Raw genomic sequence first — 17,021 nt, 5'->3', positions numbered from 1 at the left:
CAGGATTCTCTTGGAGAAGCACTCACTCTTTGTGAAGCTCATCTCATCCTCCACCTGCCACCTAGATGCTTTCTTTAGAGGTTTGGTGAGAAGGACCAGGGCCCAGCAGCCCCCCTGGTTAGACCCTGCCTGTCCACCCTGTGCCACCGCATTCATGGGACTCTCATCTTGCCATATGGCTGCAGTCACTCGCTCTTTCTACACCAGAGACTCACAACACTCTCTCCCATCTCCTGACCTACCTCCATTCCCTCTTCTCAGACACTCCCTCCATTTGCCCTTCCTGGAAGCTGCTTTGTATCTAGTGTCACACGTTCTCAAAGCTGATGGAAGCCGTTAGGATAAAACAGGCAGGCCAGCATAAACAGATTATGCAATTTAGCTTTGTGATTCTTACTCATAACCAATGACCTGAGGTTGACCAAAGTGCGGGGGCAGAATTTTAAACTGCTTAAAGGATTTAGGAGCCTCCTTTCCATTTTTGTGAGGGGCTTGAGGCCAGATTTACAAAGAAGCCTAAAAGCAGAGATTGATTTTTCAAAAGGACATAAGAAGATTAGTCTCTAACTCCCTTTGATCACGTCAGATTCTTTTGCAAATCCCATCTCTTTAGATGCCTTGGAAAAACTGACCTCTGGGTATTTAGATCTAGCTCTTCAAGGAACAGTGAGGGGCCCAGCACCTTGAGGATCTAGGCTTTAGGAATCAAATGCATCTTTGGCTGTAAATAGATCTTGCACTTCTGGGAAAAAGGATCCTATAGAAGTCCATATCTACCATCCCGCTTCAAGCCTCTCTGAAGTATGCAGGATAACATGTTTTCTCCCAGGATGTGGCTGTGTGCGCCTGCAGGTTTACTGCACTTTTTCCCAGGACAAGCTAGCCAGGCTGTGTGATCCTCTCTGGTGGAAAAGCAGCAAAGCAGTTTGGAAGGGCAACATGTGAATGACTGTGCTACACCTGTTCTGATCTGGGTCAAACCCCAGGGCAATTAGGCCTATGTCAAATGAGACATCTATTTACAGCCTTGGAGGATGTTTACACTGCAATCAGGTGTTGGGACTGTAGCATGGGTGGGAACATCCGAGTTTGCTTTCAGATAGCTTGCTGAGGTGCTCAATAGCACACTTCTGTTGCATCTCAAGCAGAGGCTCCTAAGTACCTAAGTCACTTTTCAGAACAGGGCAGAGGCCACAATATCTGCCAGAAAGAAGATTGTGATGTAGAAGGCAAGACATTTTTCAACACATACCTTTTTTCACAAATCAGCTGCTAGGAAGTTAGAGTTCATATTATGTGTGAGAAACACGGTAAGCGCAATTTCTGTTGCTTACCAGGCCAAAACGAAAGTAAAATGTGCAGCAATCCACAGGGAGCAGAATAGTGGATGGGTCTGGCTTTCAACTTTTTTAGGCTTGAAGCACCCCTCAGAAAATGCCAGCTCTTAGATTTCACTTGTTTTTGGCTATAGAAAATTAGAGCAATCCTGTTACAAAGAACTAGAAAGACCACAGCCGGGCAGAAAGCTTTTGGCACTATGGATCCCTATTTGAAATCTCTGGGTTTATATTGTGAATCGTGTTTGCATACCTAACAGTGCTAACATTGCCTAGCCCTCTGCATCATCCTTGAAAGGCTCTCAAGGCACCCTGGTTGAGAATCACTGCCCTAGCTGCTGCTACTTACTTGCTTACTACAAGGAAGGATCTTTTTCTCTCCTTCATTCTGCCTTTCAAAAACAAGGAGCATATTATATTCCATGGTGTGTTATATTAAGAAAAGATGATACTTCTTTTTTGTTTCTTACAGGGATGGCAAATGACCACCAGAACAGTGAGTCGAGCAAATTCCCCTTCACTTGGGAACCTTTAAATGAAGATCCTAGAAGATATAGGGTAAAATCTCAAAACACCTAAATGCTCTTAGAGCCGAAGTTTACATGGGCACATCTGAGGGAAAGATCCTTCCAAACAAAGGGACTTTGGTTTCTAAGTGACTTGGGAAAGTGGGACACTGCCAATTGCCAAAAATGTAATGCAGGGGCATTTTGGTGGCCCTTACAAATGAAATTTAGGCTCTTACATTATTCTAAAGGTTTTACCTTTTATCTTTTTAGGCCCTTGATTTAAGGTTTTCTAAGAGACAGAGGCTTTCTGCCACCATTGTTCTGATAATTAATTATAGCTGCTGTTTAACATTCCCATCTGCAAACTCTTTGAGGACGGGATCGCAGCCCAGTGATTAGAGCCATTTGGAGGTGCCTCGCTTTGTAGATGACCCACATGAGAGCAGGATCACAGTGGATCAAAGGGAGACCCATGGATTCAGAGCTACCAGCATGGGCTAGTGCATTCCTCTGGCCAAGAGCCCTCCCCTTTACCTGCGCCAATCTATTTCTACCTCTTGAAAAGCCTCAAGCCTTCCCTTTGGTGATGCATAAAAACATGCTGGAGTAGCTGTATTAAAAAATGCCTTTGCAATGACTGGAGCCTGCCAGGCACTGCTTTCCTCAACCTGCATTATACCGAATAGAAAGCCTGTCAGAAGAAAGCCAGCCACATCTGGCATTCAGCTGGGCAGCCTCAGGAAGACACGTGGTTTGGGTTGTGACACTTCAGACCTCCTGGTTCTAATACAGGAGCAGGGATCTCCGTGGGGTGATTTATTGCAGAAGGCCAGTCAATGAACACAAAGTGCTGAAATCTCAGGCGAGGAAAGAGTTACATCCTAATGGTTTTAACAGGAGAAGCTCTGGCTGATAATAATATAGGACGTGCTTATGGTGCCTTTTATCTGTGCATCTCCAAGCATGCCACAAGCATTAACTCATTAAGCTCCAGAACACCTTTGGGCTAGGTCCTGCATTCCTCCCATGTGCAGAGCCTCCACTGGGCCAACTCTCCAGCAGACGTAACATCAGCAGAGTTCCACTGGAGTGAATGCAGCTTTGATGATTTATGCCAGCTGCGGAGCCATCTGGGAGTTGACATGTGGGATCAGCCCCTGATTCTCCAATGGGGAAATCAAGGCACAGAAAAAATGAAGTGACTTGCTTATGGGGAGTGGAAGAACCAGAAACGAGGCCCAGGAGTCCTCACACCCCCATTGCCCTAGTTCTGATCATTGGATCACATGAAGCTATGCCGAGAGTTGTTTGCTCATTATGCCTCCTCAACATGGAGAAGAGCAGAGCCCTTGATACCTCTCCAGTCTCAACACACCGTGAGCCTTCCCTACACCCACCCTCCCCAAAGCTTGCACATGTCTTACCGTAAACAGGTGGCTGGGCTCCCACCTGAGCCTGTGCAGGAATACTTCACTGTCAAGATTTTATTCCCAGGACAAGATTCACTGCTGAAAAGGAGGAGGAGGAGGAATGTAAGACTTGTTTGTTCTTGGAAGATCAAACTACCAGCCACCCTGTCCCATCCCACGTCAGCCTCAACCACCTGGGACTGTTCTGTGGTTCTATGGCTTGAAGGACCCTGATCTTGAAGTACACAAGGGACTTAAGATGGTGTATAGATGTGCCTCCAACCACCCCACACTTCCACTTGCCTGTTCCTGGATCTGCTACTGGCTAAGTCATCTACAGGGCCATCATACTTCCTGATCTAGCTACATGCCTGTCTTGGTGGTAACCTAGGGCTAAGCTAATGTCATGCCTGCTGGGATAAGTGAAAGCAAGCCATAGCACTATTAAGTAATAGTGTTACGCTGATTGGCAATTGAACACCGAGGCTTCCAAGTGGCTCACTGGGAACAGCTTGTCACTGGGCCAAAAGGCTTCTGCTGTGGAGAAGAGAGTGTGGGATGCTGTGGGGACTGGGTAAGAGGTGGCATGTGACCCTCCCAATATCTTGTTGTTAGTTTTCACATTAAAAAAGCCTAACCCCAGGAGGAGCCTTGGTTCTGCCAGCATATGGACTGCGTCCAAAAACTGGCTGGGAGAGGCACCTGCCTTGCAAGCGTGTGTTTTAGTGCAGCTTTGCGTGAGTGATGGTTGCACACTCTGTGTGTATGTGTGTGTGTGTGTGTGTGTGTGTACTTACGATTGTGAGCATCTGTCTGCCCTTCACACTAGTGAACCGGCTGGCAGTGCTCCAAGCTACGTATGTTCAAGGATCAGGAGTCAGAAATTTGTGAGTTTGGCCTCAATACTGTGAGCTTTTTAGGAAAACAAGCAAGTCAGGGATCTTTCCATTTGCCTCCTAGTTTTTGAGCTTGCTGGGAATGGGGGTGGGGGCAGTGAGGGTCACGTTTCCAGTCTTTTCTCTGCAAACACTAGTGTTAGAAACTTTCTCTTTTTGTTAAAATGAAAGCAACACTTCTTATGTAATCTTGGAGTGGGGACTTTACAAAAAAGCATCAAATAGGACTGGAGCTGTGATAAAACCTGCAAGAGTTGGCAACAGTGCCTATGGCCAAATTTATCCCTAGTGTATCTCCATCAAAGGTGCATTCCCACCAGGGCTCCCAAAAACCTCCTGGAAACATCCTCTGATGCCCATCCCACTGATCTTGTCCTTTAAATATGATCCACATTAAATTCCCCCTCCCAAGCAATTGTGCAACCCTTTGCCTGGACTCTGCACTCAGATCCAAGCCAGCCCCAGTGATCTCAGCCCTATAAGTGGTCTAGGGTGGGCCTGGAAAAGGTTGCCAGGCCTTGGGCCATGGAGAGGTTCGCAAGGGGTCGCATGGCTCGGAATGGAGAGGAGGCTGTCACGTGGCTGTGAGTGGGCGTAAGGCCTGCGGGAGCACCAACAGGCAGAGTTAAAGCATTTCTCCTGGTCGCTCCAAGCAAATTGGTTTTGACAGGCATCGGGAACTGTGTCATTTGTTCCAGCGATTCCATTGCGCAACACCAAGGAAAACAGTCGCCTCTGAGGCTCAAGGAAATGGATGGGAGAGGATTTCGGGTCAAAACTCGGCTGGTTTAAGATCCATCCCAAGATCCACACCCAGTTACACCACCTGGGTCTCTGGCCCCTAGCAAATATTTCTGTTTCTTGCCCTAGCTCTACACAACTTTTCAAAGACAGGCTGCCTGCCTCTGAGATGTCCAGGAACCTCGGGCTTTTTCTTGTTCAGATTCAGGATTCGAATCCAGCACCCCATCCTCCTCTCCCAACCCTGGTTGAACAGCGATGCGACCCCCAGTGACTTCCTCCCTGCTGAGAATCAGGGAGTTCTTCCTGATTTACACCTGCCTTGTGAAGGGAGGGTCAGATGCATACCCTGAAATTCTCCCTTCTGCCAAATTCCCACTGTGCCAAATTCAGCTCTGGTGCAATGCTGCTGAAGTCAATGGAGTTATGTCTCCTTAGACCTTGGTCACCTTGACCTCATCAGAAGTTTTGGGAGCTCAGGTTTTGGCGCGTACATTTTGTATCCCTAATGATTGCTCTGAAGGGACAAATGAAGGATATGCCTCTTTCCCCTGCTCCTTTAGGGGGACAAGAACCTGGCTGTGTGGTTTTTCCATTGCATGGTAGCACCTGGTAATGCCTCTGTGGGCAAAGGCAGCTGGGAGTCTAGGTGCTGGCATCTACAGTAGCTTTAGATTGGAGGGCTGTTGAGTCTGGGATGCATTTTGGTAAGTGTAGCCCATAGTGGAGCCCCACTGGGCACATCCACGGTGTCTCCAGACCATGCTAGGGGGTGCTGCCATGATGCACAGCGTGCTCACTCATGCTTGGCCATGCTTAGTGGCACGGACGCTGTTGGCCCCATGACTTCCATTTTGGGGTGTAGCATGCACGGAGCATGCAAGCTGGGCTTCACAGTGGTGCCCTCTAGCATGGTTGCTGGATGCCCATGGGTTCAGATTCATTGTAGGGCCTGCTTGGTGCCATGGGCCACACCCTACCTCCCAGTATTGACACTGTCATAGATCTGCAAGGCCTGGACAAGAAGAGGAAGCTGTAGGTCAAGAATAAGCTACAAAGGGCTTTGGGGAATCAGTAATAGGAGACTGACTTTCAGTCACTAGCCACCTAGGTTGGATCCAAATGCATAATCTAGCAGGGAAAGGGTCTCTTTCCTCTGAGGGCTGCTAAGCAGCTGGTGGAAACTAAGCCCAGTTCCTACAGGGCCATTGCCAAATGCAATTAACACTCATTGGCACCCCCTTGTTGGCAGTCTCAGCTATGAGATTGGGTCTGAGTGCCCCACAGTGGGAGGAATCCTCTCTCCTGACTGAAGCAATGCTTCACTGTCCACTCTGCCTGGCCTGCAGCCAATGTCTGAGAGGCTATGGTCAGGCCAGCGCAAAATCCACTTTTAACCCAGGAAGGACTGACATGCATTGAAAGAGGCTCTACTGGAAGAGCTGGAGGGGTGCAGGCCACGTTGAATGGGCATTCACAGAGCTGTGTGGAGAGACCATGGGGGTGGACAACCAGGGGAGCTCTAGCTCAAGGCTGAGTGGCCCTGCTGGGACTGATGGAGAGAAGATCATGGGCCTTTATTTTTGGGAGGACTAATTTCACCCTTGCCTCTACAGAAGACAACTACTGGCAGTTGGCAGACAGGTAAATATCCTTCATGGAAATAGTGACAGTCCCTGTAGTTCAGGGGCTCTTTGGACACCTGGCGGAGTGCCAAGCATCAGAGCCTCTGAGTGCCCTGGGGGCCTCTCTAATCATCCTAATTATGTTCCTGAAAGCAAGGTGATATCAGTTTCTATGGAGCTGGGGGAGGAGGGGGACTAGCTGAGAGGCAGCACCTCACCCCATCCGACTTGCTATGGGAAGGAGCCTGCATTTGGGCACCTCGTGGCATGCGCTGGAAGGGGGTGGGGGAGAATTTTTCTGCTGTGCCAGAGCACAAACTCCAAGGGGGATTTGTCAGGGTAGAGGGTGAGGTGGGGATGACTGCTTTTGGGGGTCCTGTGGCTCCCACCCAGCACCCCCCATCACAACCCAGGCCCAAACCAAACAGCTCTCTTCCTTTTCCCCATGGAGATGAGCAGTGTCCCCACTGAGCAGATCTCCCTTATTGGGATCCTAGTCTTTGCCTTCCTGCTAATCTCCTCCCAGCTGGCCCCATTCCCTTGCCTCACAGCTCCAGTGGAGAAGACCCCCCAGCACCCAGCAGTACTGGTGTAGAGACCAATACTTAGCACCCACCAGTGCAGGGAGCTGGGGGCCAGGGCTCTCGGAGGAAGGTGCTGCAGGGGGCCATGCACTACCTTACCTTGTCTGCTCGGCGGAGAATTGCCTGAAGGGCCCAGAGAGCGACTCCAGCGTGGAGATCAGGGAAGCCAAGAGCAGCTCGGCTTCCAGCAGGCGCAGCAGCATTGCCACTGGAGTGGACTCCTGCACTGGTCCTGGCTGCTGCTTGGTCCAGACCTCCCTGGGGTCACACTGGGTCCATGCAAGAACCAGGCACCGTCCGGCTGTGGTGGCTTCAGGGTCTTTACCCTCCAGTGCCTCCCCTCCAACTCAGCTCCCCCCTGGCTTGCCTACCTCTTTCCCAACCAGCGCAAGTGCCTTCCAGAGACGCAGCCTCTACTCCTTCCTTTCTCTTGGATTCCCAGAGCTCACTTGCCCTCCAGGCCGGGGCACGGTTTCTCACATGCCTCCCAAGCCCTGCTCCCTGGTGCCTTGTTTGGGAAAAGCCACTTCCAGATGCTCCTCTTATTGGTTAGGGTGAAAGCAGTGCCTCTTGCTCTCTCCTCTCTCTGCCCTGTGGGCTCTGCTGTGTTTTAATAAGCATCCTGGCTCCCTGCCCCACTGACAGAGTTCAACTCCTCCTAGGTCCTACCCCCAGCAGCAACCAGCTGCTGCTGCACTTTTCCTCTCCCTCCCTCCCTCCCTCCTTTCATATCCTGATGCTGGTTCCCACTAGCTGAAGAGCCCCCTCTCCTGGTACCAAAGGAATGAGAACTTCCCTAACAGTTTCCTTCCCACAGTCGGAAGAAGACTGAAAACCTTCCTACCTTCAACAGCTTCTTTCCGCTTATTGTCAAGACTCCTGCTAGCCACAGAGCCTAGCTCCTTCCCTGGGTCCCCGCGAACCATTATGAGCTTTCCTGCAATTTCTTAGTTGGTCTAATAAAAGGTATCATCTCTGAACCAAGAGTTCTAGAGTTGTGCATTTCTTTATGAGCTTTCATTTGAATAAATGCTAGAGTGGCACCTGGACCCTCATCCAGTGCCCAGCATGTGATGGGCACACAAAGGAATAATGAACCAGGGAGAGATTATGGGCCTCATTTTTATGTATATGCAGATCCATTCATGCCAACTGGACAATGCACATGAGCCTTAAAGAGAGTGTTTAAATACAGATACAGTGTGAATAGATGATACTGCTTCCTAATCACCCAGGGCTGTTGCAAGGATAAATACATGGAAAATTATGAAATGCTAAAGTAATATACTGTATACCTCAAATAAGGGAGGAAGGAAGAGAGGGAAGGAAAGGAAGGAAGAAAAGAGGAAAGCATATTTTCCTCCCTTGGCAGAGTGGTGTGAAGTGGTTTCAGCCTAAGTGAGAATCAGGCACCATTTATTTGCATCCCCCATCCTTGTGTCTGACACTGTAGAGATAAATGAAACCCAGGGGCCTTAACACACTCCTCACACTGGTATAACTCAGAATAAACCCCACTGGAGTGGGTGGAGTTACAACCTGGGCCAGTGGGAGTAAGGGGGAACTAATTATTTTGTATTTCTTGGCTTATTTGCATTTAGAATAAATACAGCGCTTTAACACTCAGGCTCCCAATCTGTCATTATGAGCTAAGGGTGCAACACATTGTAAACAGCAGCCCACAATCAAACACTAGCACCTCCATGCATCCAGGCAGTGTTGCAACCCCTTTACCTTTCTTCTACCCCAAGATGAATCATGTGGATCCTGCAGCTGCCTAGTTTAGATTTCTTTGTCCTGGAGATGGGAGGGCATTTCAGAACCTCTGAAGCCCTTATGGAAAGGCCCAGCCAGCTGCTTACCTCAAGGTGAAGCTAAACAAGTCTTCCAAAGTAATTTATGGACACTCCAGCACATGAGGCATTTGAAATCAGTCCTCACAGAACGGTATAGAGAACAGCCCTGTACTGGGAAAGGGATCTGCTGAACAATCTTCTAGCCATGGGCCAGGTTGTCAATGAGTTGAATACCACAATGCTGATTTACACCAGTCGACGATCCAGGATTATAATGTGAATGGGCCCAATGCTCATTTCCATTTCCTCAGGGTCACTTCCATCAGAGTCTGGCCCAGTATTTTCCTCCACCCTATAGCCCCTTTCCTCAGTCTGTCTGTGGAGTTGCTACCTGATACCATATCAGGGTAATCCTAAAATATTACACCTGGCAAAGGAGAAACTCCTTGTGTTTGAGCTTCTGCCAACCTCTTCACTGCCACAGTTAAGGCTGAGTTTGGGAACTTTCTCCCTCTGCAGTCTGAAGCCGCTGATCATGAAAGGGTGTTTCAATTTAAAACAACAAACAGACTTATCTTGTTAGCAAAGGAGAAGTCTCTGCTATGCGCCAAGGACAGGGGATATCCCCTTCCCCCCGGGGCTACCCAGAACATAAGAGTGAGGCCATGGGGGCTGTGCTGTTTGTTGCCTTTGTACAGTTTCTCTTTTCCTAACCCTTGGTGCCTTTTTCTCAGTCTCCCCCATATTTGCATTTCACTCTGCCCACTCTCCGTTCTGTTTGCTCACCCTCAGCCCCCTGTGGTGTTTTTCCTCTCTCCTCCTTTTCTGTCTCGTCTGAACAGAACATGAGCCCAATCATGTTCATGTTTGACGCAAACCTTCACACCCACAGTGTCTGCGTGGGCTTGAAATGAGGCAGAACAAGCTAAGCCTTAATCGCAAGAGACTTGATGCCTCCCCAAGGAGGGTGCAGGGTTGTAGATATGGAGTATACAAGGAGTATTAGGACACAGTACTGACCCAGGCAATACAATTGCCGATTAGGGGTTAAGCTTAGATACCTGCAGAGGTTAAAAGGAGACAAGTTCCTTGCCTGGCTGAGTTGGGCTGCAGAAGGAAGAGCCCAGGGTCTTTTGCCCTTCATAATTCATAATCCATAAAGCAGCAGCAACAGGAAGCCATAGACTGAGACAGATGAAACTCATCTCCTGAATGAAAAAGGAAAACCAAGGGGCGCCTATACACATGCAGAGAGCCTGCTTGAATGTGTTGTAATTGCAACATATCAGAATGGATTTGATTAATTGAGTCTCCTGGAGCGTGGTAATTACCATGCTCCAGCAGGCTCCAGTGTCACCTGTATCAGTGTCTCCACACTGAAAAATGGCAGCAGGGGCACTTGGACTAAAGCTTATTTGACGAGCTTTAGTTAAAGTGCCTCTGCCACCATTTTCCAACACAGGGATGTTGATACACGTGATGCTCCAGGCATTTTAATTAGAGCAGCTCTCAGAACCACTCTAATTAAAGTGCCCTCCCTCCCCTTCCCCCTTTTCCTCCCTCCTGGAGCACGTCTATAAACACCCCAGGAGTCTGTGGCTACTCTCCCGAAGAAGAGAGACTTGGACATGGTATAATAAAATGCCTAATTAGAGAAGCTTATGAATCAGTGCCTCTCAACCGCTTCTGTGTCACGAGCCTGCACGGCAACAGAAGCAGAAGTTAGAAGAAGCTCTTCCCATGAATTCCCTTACCCCATCGACTCCTAAAACAAGGAGCAGTGGGGAGAGAGCAGTGGCCATGGGCACCAGGTGCCTTTGGACTTGAATGTCTCTGTGGTATTAAATGAATCTCAAAGCTTCCAGATGAGAGGATGAGGAAGGCCTGCTTAGGGCAGGGGCATTGAAGCGAGGATGTGGGCAGAGAGCAGAGCAGCTTGTTTTGCTGTTCAGTCGTACGGCTGAATCCAGAGCAGGTGGCAAGTTCTGGGTATTCAGTAGCCCCCTCAGGTCAGACCCTCAACTGGTGTAAACTGGCAGAGCTCCTGCCAAACCCTGCATGCACCGTCTGCTACTGCTGGGTCTCATGCCAAGCCTTTTAAACTCTGGGTAGACAAGCTAGGCCTATGTTGTTTGAATCATGGTGGGGTGGCGGGTTGGACGGCTGCTTCCCTAAGCCAGGAGAAGTGTACGTGAGCCTCCCACCAGCATCTTCCCAGGGATTTGTGAGTATCTGAAGCCCCAGGCTGAAAAATCTGGGGTGCAGGATATTTGTCGGTTGTAGCGCTACATATGGTGTTTGAACGATTGAGTTTTGCTCGGCTGAGCGGATTCAGAACTGATTTGGCTAATTTGACCTGGAATATGAAAAAACGTAAAAAAAATAAAAATAAAATATCTCCCTAGGGAAGCCTGAAAGCCCATAACTTTGTTTTCTAAGCTAACATCTACCACCAAGTGGCATTTTCAAAAGCACTAAGCAACAGTGCAAGTGGCACCCAGTGAAGCCAGCGGTGAAGTCCCCAGAGAGAGCTGTTGGTTAGGACAACACTACATGCTTTGGACCCTACTCCCTTCCCTGTGATTGGGGTTTCCAGCTTTTCTCCCCCTCTTCCTTCTGCAGGAATAGGCAGCAAATAAGAAGCAGTAATGAGAAGTAAACAAGAGTTGCTCTGCTCCTCACCAGCAAACAGGCCCTTTTGAGATTTGGAGCCAATGCACATCAACACAGATGCAGAGCCTGGGACTCCAATGTGCCTCCTGCCCCCAGCCCCTCTCCTTGGGTTTGAGGGTCTGGTTTTCATCTCCTCTAGGGCAGAGATACAGTGCTAAAAGAGGAAAGCGGTTAGCGTGAAACCTGATCTGTGCTGTCAGCAAGGCTCAGGCAGGCTCATTGCATCCTACTTTTCAGCTCCCAACTGAATTCTCTCACTAATGTTTTCTCACCCTCAGCCCTGCTTATTCAAGAGAATTGCCTCACAAAGAGCTACCAGTCTGGCCTGAAGCAGGAGAAAAGCTGTTATTCTGCCACTGTCTCTTCTAGCTGGGACACAGTACAGCATGGAGGCACCATAGATCAAAACGACTTGTCCAAGATGCTTCACAGCAAGTGTGCAGTTCTCACTCGAACTTTTGAGGATGATGCTACCCTGTTTCTCTTCATGGGAAGAGCTATTTTTTAAACACAGAGGCCTACTGGGAGGTCCTCCTCTGTCATGCAGTGACCAGTTGGATATCCAAGGCCTGTGGAGATGCCATGGAAACTCCCAGCCTGTCGCCGGTCATGTTACGGATGGTACCTGTGAGTGGTGGGTTGATAATCCTAAAGTGAACCAGACTGTTTCCCCACCCCCACGCTCTATGCTGCTAAAGAAGTTGAGTAGTGCAGGAATTAGGGGTAGGAAATATAGCTGGGATTGCATTTTGGTCCATGGTCCAAAGCCAAATGCTCAGAAAAGTGCAAAAAAGAATATTTGCAATGAGTTGGTAAAAAAAGTTCCTGGGATTGTGAAATATTAGACCTTGCAGTGTGACTTTTTTCTAATTCTTTTTAACATTGTAGCTTTTTTTAATGTCCAGAGGATTTCCTAAGATAATACACAGCCAGTCAAAGGACTCTATACTGTTCTGCCATGTGAGGGTATTCTGGGGTGATGCCCAAGGGAGGTGCAAGGTATTTCCTGGTCGGGTTGGAGGTTCAGAACAGCAACAACATGGACTAAATGATGGCCTCTCAGATCTTGTCTTCATTATAGACCTGTGCTGTTGCTAACTGCATGTGTGATTGACCAAGCACAAGCTGCAAAGATGCAGTGCTTCCATGCCCACCCATCACATTTCAGGTGCACCATGAACTATTGCTTCAAGCTGCCTGCAGACTCAGGCAGACACTGCTGCATCAAACTGATGTCAAACTTCCAAGCTTTCCCTCCAAACCAGAAGGGCCCCAAACTGTGTTTTGAATCCCACAATCCCAGGCCTGTGGTGCACATATCCACCCCAAGCTTCTATAAGGCCAATCTGGTGTCTAACACAGCACTTCTACAAAGCTAAAAGTGGTGTGATTTTTTTGTTTCTTCACTGCCTGAACACCTCTGCTTTGCTGCAGTGTCCATCATGTGTAAGCATCTTCTCTGTTGGTTTAGATGCAGGGTAGAGGGTGGCATTTGGAGAGAACAGAAACTTCCTGAGAGCGTTAGAAAGTTGAGAGTTCTCAGAGGTTCCACAGCGTGACAGCGGAGTGGAGTATCTTTGCCCATTTTCTTTTGTTGAGAGAGTAAACACCTGCCAGAGAGGAAGCTGATGGTTACTGAATGAGAACCACAGGCCCAGAGTGCTCATTTCCGCTGGAACTTTTTCAGCATCTCTGTTTTAGGACTGACAAGAGCTTGATTGGTTTATCTATCAGCCAACAATAGACTCATAATTTCATCTGTGTGTGTATGCACGTGTGTGTATCTTTGTATAAGGAAATATACCGCCTTGTGCACTAGTTTCACTTCCTCTTTCTTCTGATGTGTTTTGCTGGTGGCAGGAGAAGGAGCAACAATGAGGGCTGAGATACCACTGGCATTTCTATTGCCTTGTTCTGCTCCATAACAATGTACCTGAGAAAACAGAGTCACCAGACTGGTTCCTAGAAGAGCCTTTATTATGCCACAGTCAGGAATGTTTGCTTTATCAACAAGGCCTGATCATATTCTCATTGAAGTCATGGGATGTCTCTCCATTGCCTTATCTTAGACTGGATCATTAGTGACTCATCAATATGCCTTGTCCTCTTATCTTAATAACAACAAACCTGTGATGCCTCCAGTCAAACACTTTTAGGAGGAATTTAGGTGCTTATGGGAGTTAAAAGTTTTAATGCTCATGTGGATCTGGGGTACAAGTTGTAGCTGTGTTGGCCTAAGGACATAGGCAGACAAGGTTCTTTTGGTAAATCTAATATCTTCAACTCAAATAGTTGGAAAAATTCTTCTTTGCAAGCTTTCGGGTACAAATACCCTTCGTCAAGCCTCTGAGGAAGCATCTGCAGTTGGTTTGTGTGTGGATCTGGGCTTTCCAGATTGTGGAGACCTTTTGTTAGTCTAATGAATGCTTACTCTTGTGAGTAATTCTGTGGACTTCAATGAGCTGTGAGTGAGCAACTGCTCTTCCAGGCTCCTAGTATGTGCCACTGTGTGTTCCTATAGCCTGTCTCTGTCTGTGTTGTCCGTCCACTCCTTGGGGTGTGGGCTGCCTTATGGCATGTTAGTACATCACTCACCATGATCCCAACTGGGGTCTCTGTGCTCTGCTGTAAAACAAATGCATAAAGTATACCAGTTAGATAATCATAACACTAGCTAGAGAACACTAGCTGGAAACAACAGGATTTTGCGGGGAGAGAGACCTCCACATCTGAGATTAAGAGGAATTCCCACCAATTTTTCTGTCAGCTATCATCTATCACAGGGGATCCCAAATGGTGGCATGCATACCTCTGGGGGTACGCAAGACAACTCTGGGGGTATGCGGGAGAAATTTTGTCATGGCAGATTTTTTAATTATAATTGGCATTTAAGGGGTTAAACTATAAAACGTATGCAGATAGGGGTACATGGGCAGCTGGTAAATCTGGAAGGGGGCATGCAATAAGAAGAAATTTGGGAACCTCTGATTTATCATAACCTCCACCCTTCCAGATGTGACTGACTGGGAAGAATTCCAGCACTGCTATCCCTTATCTGGCCAGAGGAGGTCATTATTGAGCGAGGCTTCCCTTTATCAGCCATGTGTACTGGCCTTGCAGCACCCTAACCTCTGCTTGTCCCAGCAGCCAGGATAATGAGCCCAGCTTCAGTCATCTTAAAGCTACTCCTGGTAGTTATTCTAGGCAATGTCTGACTGGATGCAAAGGTCTCATGGGCAATTCACTTCTAGACAGCCGTATTATATTATTCAGAGGCCAGAAGGAGCTGTTAGGGTAACCTAACCTGATCATCACACAGGCTAGAGAACCTCACCTAGCGCTTTCTGCATCAAACAAAAAGAAGAAACTTAGAAAAAAGACTGTTTCATAGTGTGAACCACAACTGAACACTTCCCTTCCCACTCACCACATTGACCATACCCAGACATTTGGACCACCTTCCCTCTTAATATGCACTGTACAACCCCCCTTCCTTTCTACTCTTGACCATGTAACGCCCTTATGGACATTACTGTTGTCATTTTTCAGGTACAAAAATTAATAGTAAGGAAGTATTTAATGTAAAGTCACTTCTTCAATGCAATGTGGCATTGGGTGGGGAGGGGGTGGGTGGGGAAGAGGAAGAAGCCACAGAATCAGCCAGCTACTCACGAATTGGTTAGCACGATTTCCATGGACCGCATTTTGGGAACAGAAGCATTAGGTGGTGGCTCAGAGATCTGAATTCTTGATTGTGGACTTAATCCTTCCCTGCGACAAACCTGTCTCACTCCCCTTGAAGTCAGCAGGAGGAGGAAGAAGAGGAAGAGGAGGAGGATGGGATGTGTGTGAGCGTGTGTGCATGTGCCTGAGCCCAAGATTCACGTCATTTACTTCCATTTTACAGCCATTTCACAGCAGTGAATTCCATATGTAGTAGCCCAGAGGAGCCAGTCATAGATCTGGACTCTGTTGTGCTAGGTACAGAGTAGACACAAAAGACAGAAGGAATGTAAATGACATCTAGCTGCCTTTTAAAAAAATCTAAGGCCAGATCTACACTACAAAGTTTAGCTGGCTTAACTACATTGGCTATGTGTAGCAGAAAGATCTCACCCCAATGCCAATGTAGCAATGTTGGCAAAACCCCTGGGGCAGATACAGCTCTGCTGACAGAAGAGGGCTCCTGTCAGCTAATGTCATTCAGGGGTCATTTTGGTGGCATGATTTAAGATCCTTTTCTGCTACCATTCCCGTGTCTCCATCACAGAGCTCTGGCAACACAGCTGTGCCTATAGAGCTATAGCAGGAGAGGCACCATAGAGCAGTCAAGTCCATCTGAAATCCCTTGTCAGACCCACTGTGTGTTTGTTTCTGATCCTATCAATAAAACAACATTGTGCAGAGTGAAACCAATTTTCCATGCATATCATACCTTCCCTTAAAGCAGATCCCAAAACCACTTAAAAATTCAGATGCAAATAAAGCACACATCCTATTTCCTGTTTCCCTGTGCACAGCAATAGGACATTGCAATACAGGACAGGAAGTGACAAACACCTTTTCTTACCAAATTAACAGGGGTCATTTAGCCTGTCACACAGTAATTACCTGAGGTGCTACTTGGCCAGGATGATGGGGTTAACCCACCTAGGTTTATGAAGGACTCTATGTGACTTTACTTATTAAGAGTGATCTGAAGAGCTGTTTTAAATTTCAGCAGATGATGACACCCTCAGTGCTTACAAAGCTGATTTGCTGTAGGCTATGGCATTATGTCAGCATCAGTCCCACAGAAAGAGGTGTTCCTGAGTGACTCACCCACCACACCACTTCCTAGAGCGCTCTGAGTTTTCTTTTTCCTGGGCGGTTTCACATCCCCAAAACTAACCTGGCTTGATCCTGTATAGCCCACACAGCACATGCAATGGGTCCCAGCTCTGCTCCTTTATGAATCAAACGGCTCTGCGAAACACCAAATGAAACATTTTGTAATCTGTATCCATCTTGCTGGGTGTTGCAGAGTGTCTTTGAAACTCAGAGCCAGGGTCACCCATTGAACAGATTGACATGATTGTAAGGTGTTACTCCTGACATCTTATTCCCTGCAAGTCGGGGTCCTGGAATATACAGTGATGCTACATTGTGGCCCATTACACAGTGACATCCCACAGTGATATCAGGTGTCAATGTTGGTGTTGCTGTTTGGAAAAATAGGTGAAGAAAGGTCACAGAGCATGAACATTACTCTGCAGTTTCCAGAGTGTGGCCCTGAGAGCTGCCTAAACCCCCTTCTCTGCCATGCACCTTCTCATCTTATTCATTAGAAGACAAGGCAGAGCATCAGATGCAAAAGACTCTTCTGTTAACAATGCACAGATGATCTCTATCCTAACACCACATGCTTCAGGTGTGGCCAGTGCCTGCATCAGACAAGCATTTGGATATAAA

At 47.8% G+C, this 17,021-nt stretch overlaps 2 protein-coding genes across 2 annotated transcripts in view; one reads left to right on the top strand and one right to left on the bottom strand.

Moving 5' to 3' along the window:
• LOC102371117 (collagen and calcium-binding EGF domain-containing protein 1-like) overlaps positions 1-7,687 on the bottom strand; it is a 31,240-nt gene extending 23,553 nt beyond the window's left edge. Inside the window, exons 1-2 of the mRNA XM_025199873.1 lie at positions 7,201-7,687; positions 3,271-3,354 (exon numbers count right to left, since the gene is read on the bottom strand). Coding sequence (XP_025055658.1) covers positions 3,271-3,354; positions 7,201-7,304 — 188 coding nt within the window. The 5' untranslated portion in view covers positions 7,305-7,687. The remainder of the gene's footprint in view (positions 1-3,270; positions 3,355-7,200) is intronic.
• A 4,347-nt stretch (positions 7,688-12,034) lies between these two features.
• Positions 12,035-17,021, top strand: part of CSK (C-terminal Src kinase) — a 62,483-nt gene continuing 57,496 nt past the window's right edge. The window contains exon 1 of the mRNA XM_006020277.3: positions 12,035-12,197. Coding sequence (XP_006020339.2) covers positions 12,153-12,197 — 45 coding nt within the window. The 5' untranslated portion in view covers positions 12,035-12,152. The remainder of the gene's footprint in view (positions 12,198-17,021) is intronic.

Source organism: Alligator sinensis, unplaced genomic scaffold (genome assembly GCF_000455745.1).
Source record: "Alligator sinensis unplaced genomic scaffold, ASM45574v1 scaffold1097_1, whole genome shotgun sequence".
In the NCBI taxonomy this organism is placed as follows: Eukaryota; Metazoa; Chordata; order Crocodylia; family Alligatoridae; genus Alligator; species Alligator sinensis.
This window is presented reverse-complemented; position numbering and strand designations above follow the sequence as displayed.